Source organism: Candida tropicalis, assembly GCF_000006335.3.
Source record: "Candida tropicalis MYA-3404 genomic scaffold supercont3.1, whole genome shotgun sequence".
Classification (NCBI taxonomy): domain Eukaryota; kingdom Fungi; phylum Ascomycota; class Pichiomycetes; order Serinales; family Debaryomycetaceae; genus Candida; species Candida tropicalis.
Window position 1 is genome coordinate 2,465,619 of NW_003020038.1, and position 8,830 is coordinate 2,474,448.

Consider the following 8,830-nt stretch of genomic DNA (forward strand, 5'->3'; position numbering starts at 1 on the left):
AATCTATAAGGAAATTCTCACAAAACAGATTTTATAATTTTCCCATTTTCTTTTTCTTTTTCCCACCATCCTTGTTTCATCTTACAACACATACACAATTGAATCGATTTCCTTATTGTTACTTCAGATAATCATCAGTCACAATGGATCAGCACCATCACCAGCATCATAATAATAGTCAGGATCAAGAGCAACAAATCTATTATGGTAGATCTGTGAATAAGGTCTACAACCAAGAGTTCATCATAGACAGACGATTCAAGATCGTTAAAGAGTTAGGGCATGGTGCTTATGGGATTGTTTGTTCTGCCAAATACGACGATGGCACGTCAACTAAGGATGAACCAGATTCCCAGAATAACGGTTCCTCTGACGGGTCATATGTTGCCATCAAGAAAATTACAAATATATTCACCAAGAAAATCTTGTGCAAACGTGCGTTGAGAGAATTGAAGTTATTGCAGTTTTTCAGAGGACATAAGAATATTACTTGCTTGTATGATTTGGATATTATTCCTAATCCAATGACTGGTGAATTCAATGAAATTTATTTATATGAAGAGTTGATGGAATGTGACATGCACCAGATCATTCGATCTGGTCAACCTTTAACAGATCTGCATTATCAGTCATTTATTTATCAAGTGTTGTGTGGTTTGAAGTACATACATTCAGCCGATGTGTTGCATCGAGACTTGAAACCGGGAAACTTGTTGGTTAATGCTGATTGTGAATTGAAAATTTGTGATTTTGGGTTAGCAAGAGGATTTTCCGAAAACCCTGATGAAAACGCTGGGTTCATGACAGAGTATGTTGCCACCAGATGGTACAGAGCACCTGAAATTATGTTGAGTTTTACAAACTATACCAAGGCAATTGACATCTGGTCAGTTGGATGTATATTAGCAGAGCTTTTGGGAGGAAAACCTATATTTAGAGGAAAAGATTATGTTGATCAATTGAACCAAATATTAATGATTTTGGGAACACCACCTGAATCCACATTACAAAGGATTGGATCCCACAGAGCCCAGAATTACGTCAGATCATTACCTATCATGAGAAAAGTAAGCTACAAACAACTATTTCCAGACGCAAACCCATTGGCATTGGATTTGTTGGAAAAAATGTTAACCTTGGATCCACACGAGAGAATCAGTGTTGAAGAAGCATTAAGTCATAAATACTTGGAAGTGTGGCACGATCCAAGAGACGAACCAGAGTGTCAAGTCAAATTTGATTTTAAATCATTTGAAACGGTTGATGGTTTGGAGGACATGAGACTGTTGATCATTGATGAAGTGAAGAATTTTCGTGAGTTTGTGAGGAAACCAATCGAAGAGCAGCAACAAATACAGTTACAGTTACAAATTCAACAACGAGAGAAACAACAAGCCGAAGAGCAGCAACAGCAGCTTCAAAGGGCACAAGCGCAGGAACAAAATGATTATATGGATATATCCCAAACACCATATACCAATTTAGAAACCAATATGGCGACGCCGCAGGTTGAAGAAGATTACCCCAGACCACAAGAGTTGAATGATTTTACATTTTCTAATTTAGAATCAGCAAATGCTTCGGATTCTATGCATCTATATCACGATTTAGCCAAACCGTCTGGCAGTGAGTACATAAAGCTAGAGGAAGAGTTGGGTTTTGGGTTAGATGGCGCCATGTTTAATAACTATTAAGTAATTACATATCTAAATAGATCTCCGCTTTTTGCAAAGCACCAAAATGTAGATTCGTCTGTATAAAATGAATCAATCTTTCCATCTCCAACAAAACACGACAAATCAATAGTTGCCAACGGGATCTCTATTGAAGGAACCAATTTGTCACTAACAATTGGACAAATGATGTTGTGTCTGATTACCGGCTTCTTCTTGTAATGCCTTTTTAACCTGATATCGTAGAGTGACTTGTAAAGAGACACCGCCACTTCTATTTGATCTGTTGACAATGCTGTTTTGGGAGCCTCATCCTGTAGTATCATATTCATGCTATAGGTGTTGGCGATATTAGTCAATGAGGGTGAATGAAATGGATTTTCATCAATCGACTTGTTTCTATTGTGCTTCATTCTTGATAAAGGACTTGGACTCACCAATATTTGTCTCCTATCATGAATAGATTTCGGTCTGCTCTCTCTAGGTGCAGATGGTTTTGGATGGTGTCTTTTAACCTTAGGAAGTGCTTTATAATCAAAGTCCCAAACAAACGTTTTCCCATCATATCCACAACTAATCAACTTGTAAACCAGGGAGTTGGCATTGTCCTTAACAAATTTAATAGACTTTACCACATTGGTATGTCCTTTGAAACGGCCTATTATTTGGATATCCTTAATCATAGGCGGGTACAAGTCCTTGTTGTTTCTAGAATCTTTAATTCTTGGCTCTGTTCCAGAATTTGCACTGTTAACCGTACCACTTCTTGAACGACGGCCAGTATTTTTGTACAATAACCCATTGACATTGTAATAGCTCATTTTGAACACTTCAATCAAATCACCATTGCCCACAACACAAATAAATTTGAAATCAGGGGAAAACTGAATTGCAGTGATGCCTGTGTTGAAGTAGTTTGATATCACATCAGTGATAATAACGTGTTTTTTGTTACCATAGTTTTGGTTATATGTGAAAATTAAATCGATAAATCTAACAAACCCATCAGCGGAAGCAAGTGCAAGAATCAATGGCTGGGATTCAGGTGACTGCAACGGTTTATTAATCGGTAAAGTAGAACTTATGGATGTTATAGGCTTATGGCTAACCTTAATATGACCCACTAGAAACGAGTTATGAATCTTGCCAAGCGGACTCAAATCGAACTTTTTGAAATACGTACATGATTCATCTTTATCTATAGTAGCTTTGGCATAGTTTTCAACCACACCCGCTGGATTAAGAATTACGACTTCACCGTTGGAATATCCTGCAACAATCAAATACTCATAATTTGGATGGCGCATGGCCTCGATTGATGTGACAGTGTTCACTTCCACATTATCCTCACTTTTTTTAATTGCATCAAACATCTGAAACTTCTGATCGAGTAATTTGATAATGATAATCTCACCGGAATGGAAACCCAATATAACAATAGGTTCGTCATTCAACACAAACGTAGAAATTGCACTTATTATCGCATCGTCCTTAAACTGAATTCTGAGCACTGGTTCCTCGATCATTCTTTCATATGTCTTACCTTGTCCTTCCTCTTCTATTATGGGTTTGAGTTTGGATTTGTTCTTTTTAGTATTCATAAAATTGCTCTTTTCATCGAGTGCAAAAACATTCAAGATATTGACATGTGATGATACTAATAGTCTCGAGGCTCCAATTATTTTCTTATCGTTTAAAATTTTAAAGTCCCCCTTTTGTAGATCTTTGAAATAATTTGTTGATTTACCTCCTGGGTTTGTAAATGTTTTGTTATCAGCAAACGGGTTTCGGGATTTGGTCAATGTGATGATCCGTGTCATACATCCAGGGTTGGAATTCACAATCTTGAATGGATCATGTAATAATGGGTTGATGTTGGCTCCAATATGCATATACCCTTCCAGACCCTTTTCACTGTTTTTCACTACTTTATCAAACAAACTAGTGACATGGTGAGGTAATGAAACATATGTAGTCGACTCATTCTTGCACAATGGTGGTCTTGCAATATTCAAATATGACTGATCTAACTTGAGAATAGTATTTGTAGTAGTAATTGGCCACGGGATCTCTCTACATTGGGAAGGTAGGGTTCTCAACAGATAGTGTACATTATCATCTAGACCAGCAAAGCCAGGACACACTGAGTTTAAGAAAGGCGTTGCATTGGGTAATTGTGAAGTCGACGCATCTACTGACATAATGTTGATTTTGATGGTGGTAAATCGTTCAAAAGGAAGAATTTGCTTCTTTGGTAGATTAATATTCGCCGGCGAGAGTACGAGGAATTGTTCTCTTTTTTCTTTTGATTTTCTGTCTGATAACAAAACTCACAAAAATGAGCAAAATACAGTTTTGTGTCAGAGAACGAACCCAAGTGTCTGATATGAATACGGTCTATCACTATTCGATATTGGGGACAAGAAGACACTTGTGGTATCCCAAAGTACGATACATCCTTCGAGATGGGTTATGTGACTAATAGGTAGTGTTTTCCAATAAAATGTCTGTTCACGTGATCGTTTCTCCTTTAGAGTGATTTCATTGGCTGACAGCAGCGAGTGAAAAAATTTTTCTGTCGTCGCATCCAAACTGCAATAGTTAAAATGTCGACGACGAGAAGAAGAAAAGAGGGAAAAATCAACATACAACCAGCGTTGTCGCCACCGAAACCTATAAACTCTTTTGATAGCTGAACAAAGAAACAACAACACCTGCCCTCCACAGAAACGTACTAGTTGTCCCCCAACATCTTCCTCCTCTTTCATTCTCAGAAAACAAAACAAAAAAAAAAAAAGCAAACGACTATGGCCAAGAACCCACAACAACCTGCTGTTGCTAACTCGGCCGGTAGTTTACGTTTTCGACAGAGGAAGATCAGTACAAAGAGTACCCTACGCATATACACAAAGGACCAGTTGCCGTCTTTGGATAAGAATGAGTTGGAACCGAGCCAGGTACACAATCTAAAGTCAAGTGATGCAACTCAATCGCGTGGGGTCGATACGGGTGTTGATAAATCGGAGGAGGACGAAATCCACCTTCAACAGGTTATAAATGCCGCGCAACAAGCACTTTTGTCTAATACCGAAACTTCCACTGTTTACATCCCCACGCCCAATGCTTCTAGAATATGGCCAGACGCGAGCACCTATTATAAGCAAAAGTTTCAGGAACCACACCTGTTGATTAAGTTTAGTTTTACTGTTGAAGATGCCGTTGGTGTTGGCTATAATATGGACGAGGAGGATGAAGAGTTTTATGCCAGTTTAGTGAAGAAGTATTCTAAAAACACACCCACTGAGCTACAGATAGAAGCTATTTTGGATTGTTTTGAAAAATCAATACAAGTTTTGCAGCCTTTTCTTTCGATGGACCCTTCCAATATCCTCTCGTATAAAGACATCTATCAACACGCCAGCACGCTGCTAGATAAAAATGCTGTCACCAATCCATATGTCAAGGCACCTACTGCAGCCGAACTATTAAAGTTGTTAAATTCATATGGGAAAGAGGTTTATGCTCATTGGAAAGAAAGAAAGATAAAACGACTTGGGAAATCCATCCAGCCTACACTCAAGTTTGAAGACCCCAGTGCCAACGATGATAATGATCCATATGTTTGTTTCCGAAGAAGAGAATTTAGACAGGCTCGTAAGACAAGAAGAGCAGACACAATAGGTGCTGATCGTATTCGTCAAATGCAAAGATCATTGAATAAAGCTAAAGAGTTAATTGCTAATGTCAGTGAGAGAGAAAAATTAAAGCTTGAGAATTTGCAATCGGAATACGAGTTGTTTAAATTACGTTGTCAAACAAAAGCATGTAAACGTGAATTGGAGATCAAAGGAGATGACTATTTGTTTTTCCCCCACAAGAAGAAGAGGATTATCAAGATCAAAGAAGAAGAAGAAGAGCGAGAGAGACGCAAGGAAAAGAAGAGACAAGAACAAGAAGCATCTTCAAAACAACAACAGCAACAGCAGCAACTACAACAACAGCAACAGCAACAACAACAGCAACAGCAGCAGCAACAATCATCGCAACAGCAATCACAACAAGAAAGCACAAATCAACCATACGTCAAATTACCACCGGCAAAAATCCCAGATATGGACCTTGTTACTGTTTCATTGGTTTTGAAAGAGAAGAACGAAACCATCAAACGTGCAGTCATGGAGAAGCTACGTAAAAGAAGAGATCACGATAGAGGCTTTATCAACCTTACAGACGATCCATACCAACCATTTTTTGATATATCCCATAATAGAGCACAAGAGTTGAGCCATATACCGTATTCTTCAATCGCAGCTACATTCTACCATCAGATCAATACTTCCAATTATATCGGGGAACCTTTGAAGAAACTACTCGAGGAGGAGAAACCTTTGCCCGGCGTAAAGACATTTCTTGGAGCCAATGGTGAATTGATCCCAACAAAAGGGTTCCCACATACCCTGTCATTGATGCAAGAAACACAGAAACCACAAAGTGGTTACATAGAGAGACTTTTGGAAAGTGTGGAGGCGCATGATTTTAGTTCATACACCAATGGGTTCAAGAACACAGAAGAAGAACCACAACAGACACCAAGTTTAATAAGCTTTCCTGAGAGAATACGTAAACGTGTTGGAAGAGGAGGACGAATGTTTTTGGATTACCAGCAACACCACCGTCATCAAGACGAACTGATTATAGATAATGGTGAGATCAAAGACATCTATTGTGAAGAAGATTCAAGGAAAAGACTTCAATCCAGATGGAAATTTGACACCGAATATGAATCTCCAGAACCATTCAGTTTGGACCCTTCCAAGCTTAACGGCATCAGTCCATCTACTCAATCCATTAGATTCGGATCAATGTTGTTAAATAGAACACGTAAATAGGATTACATGAATGAAACGATTATAATTGCGCTTAAGAAGCAAGCGAAAGTGTAATTTCTCCGAGCAGGACTACGTACTCGACTATGATCAATAAAGTTACGTTGACACCCAAATGAAAGAGCGGTCAGATAAAATCGCGGTGAAGTTGAATTAACGTTTGCTTCGTCCTCGATCAAATTAAAGGGTGCAGAAATGTGACACCGGTCAATCGCTAGTGTTCAAACAGCAAGGGTTGCTTGATAATTGATGCATAAGATGTTCGATAGGTCAAATTGACAACAACCTTGGGTATAATTCTGTAGATGTTGATCCTTCTAGAGAACTGTTGTCAAGATGGCACTGCAACTTAGGCGGGTAGTGTGACATACGGAAATCAGACTGGTGAGATGTGCAGTGGAATTGGTGCTGAAAGTTACTATAAATGCTAGGTAGTAGTGAGTCTCGAACTGAAGTGTGGTGATTCCGGACCTGAATGCCCATTAAAGTGGAGTCTCTCCAACGGTTTCTCCATATTGCGAACCGTGGCTACTCGTCGCTAGTATTTATTGTTTCATTGTTCCCTATGTGTCTGCAAGAACAATCACAACATGATAAAATAATTCTGATTTCATCAATTCCACTCTTGTTCTGCTACGACCAACGTAGTTGTTGTTTTAATTCCCAGTTCCAGTATTTCTTCTCCTACTGTCTCGGCCAGTGGCCCTCACATTTTACCAGTTTATTCCATTAGTATACAGATCTATAAACTTCTATATGATCACAGTGTTTGTCTCTTGCCTCAATTCACTCGTCGCTTCGCTGTTTCTTAACTGTTGCAACATGGCTTGTGCTCTCTGAATAATCTCGTCATTCTTGCCGCTCGCCTCCACATCAGTTAATCCCTTTCTTGTTGTCATGCGTCGTTTCAAGTTATTCACACTGGTGTACTTGTCCAGCACGGGTATTACTTCATCACCTGTACTGTAAAACGACAATGCCTTGATTCTCCTGTTCTTGCTTCGTGTTCTCGTGGTCGATGTGGTCGTTTTTAATTTCTCCAACAACGAATCTATAACCGCAGATGACTCTTCAGCAGTGTCAACAATTGCCTCTTCCTTCTCCTTCCTCTTGGCTATTCTATCCTCGAGTATCTTCTTCCTGGCTTCATACGTCCGCTGTTCTTCTTCTCGTTGAATATTCTCCACGTGTGCCTTTTTAAACTCTGTGATGAATACGATAAACTTGTAGAAGAATGTATTTCTAGCAGTACTATCTTTGGGGTTTTCACCAAAATACATCATAAGCGAGTTCAACTCCTCAACAGTACGTTTCAAATGTGATTGCAACAACGAATTCTTGTTTCGTGCGCTCTGCATTGGTGTGGCAATCATATCAAGAATCTTATCATCAGGATGAAACTCTTTCGCATTGCTTAATTTACCCCTCTCCATCGAGTCCGTGATGTTCCTAACAGACTTGGCCATCTCTTCACAATCTGTCTCTAACTGTTCAACAGATATGTTCTGTAGTTTCTGTAGCGCCTCCAAATCATCAACAAAAGTGCCATACTCTGGGAATGAATGCCTGATGATCTTCTCAATGTAATGCAAGAACGTCATTGAATTCTGGTCATCCTTCATAAACTTCAATCTCTGCAACGTATCCAATTTGAACCCCATCGCTTGTTTGGCTTCATCATTCATGAAATTACCCACTGTTCGTATAATACCCAAGACATTCTGTAAACTATCTGACTTCTTCAAACATGCATTCGCTTCATCGACAATACTAAGCCTCTTCATCAAATCAATATACTCTTTGCGATACGTCTGTGTGAACAACAATGCCCGTGATCTGGGCCTCCAGTAATGACGAAGATTAAAACACAACTCAAGAAATATCCTATCAGCTCTTTCCAACTCCTCTGGATCCTTCATGGGTTTCTTGTTATTACGAGGATCGGTAGAATATGGGGCCAAGTTTCTGAAAATATTATCACTGAACTCAAACAATGCGTCGCTGTTAAAAAATTCCAAAACACTGATGTTTTCCAATATCTCGGGACTGCACGTCAACACTTTGGTAACAAATTCCTCCTCTGTCAAGTTGGCAAACATATGTAGATTAATACCAAACTGCTGGGATAAATCACGGGCAAGGAATGTAACCTTTGTTGGTTTCAGCCATATCTGTGCCTTACCATCAATTTCTTTCCTCTTCTTGATGGCCGATGTCTTGGCAACAAATACTCGTACAACTTCACCAAATACACCTTGTTCAACTAACTTG

General features: G+C 39.1%; 5 protein-coding genes across 5 annotated transcripts; 2 read left to right on the top strand and 3 right to left on the bottom strand. All coding sequences in view use genetic code 12, as the record gives it.

Moving 5' to 3' along the window:
- Positions 1-143: 143 nt before the first annotated feature.
- Positions 144-1,694, top strand: MKC1 (mitogen-activated serine/threonine-protein kinase; the record flags this gene model as incomplete). The annotated part of the gene is made up of 1 exon (XM_002546243.1): positions 144-1,694. One exon carries the CDS (start codon positions 144-146, stop codon positions 1,692-1,694), a length of 1,551 nt encoding a protein of 516 aa, XP_002546289.1.
- CTRG_01072 (uncharacterized protein) lies at positions 1,691-3,874 on the bottom strand (the record flags this gene model as incomplete). The annotated part of the gene is made up of 1 exon (XM_002546244.1): positions 1,691-3,874. The coding sequence occupies one exon, from the start codon at positions 3,872-3,874 to the stop codon at positions 1,691-1,693; it is 2,184 nt and encodes a 727-aa protein (XP_002546290.1).
- Positions 3,875-4,033: 159 nt separating this feature from the next.
- CTRG_01073 (uncharacterized protein) lies at positions 4,034-4,441 on the bottom strand (the record flags this gene model as incomplete). Its single annotated transcript, XM_002546245.1, has 1 exon — positions 4,034-4,441. The coding sequence occupies one exon, from the start codon at positions 4,439-4,441 to the stop codon at positions 4,034-4,036; it is 408 nt and encodes a 135-aa protein (XP_002546291.1).
- A 39-nt stretch (positions 4,442-4,480) lies between these two features.
- On the top strand, positions 4,481-6,562 carry EPL1 (Epl1p; the record flags this gene model as incomplete). Its single annotated transcript, XM_002546246.1, has 1 exon — positions 4,481-6,562. One exon carries the CDS (start codon positions 4,481-4,483, stop codon positions 6,560-6,562), a length of 2,082 nt encoding a protein of 693 aa, XP_002546292.1.
- Positions 6,563-7,311: 749 nt separating this feature from the next.
- On the bottom strand, positions 7,312-8,658 carry BNR1 (Bnr1p; the record flags this gene model as incomplete). Its single annotated transcript, XM_002546247.1, has 1 exon — positions 7,312-8,658. The coding sequence occupies one exon, from the start codon at positions 8,656-8,658 to the stop codon at positions 7,312-7,314; it is 1,347 nt and encodes a 448-aa protein (XP_002546293.1).
- Positions 8,659-8,830: the final 172 nt, after the last annotated feature.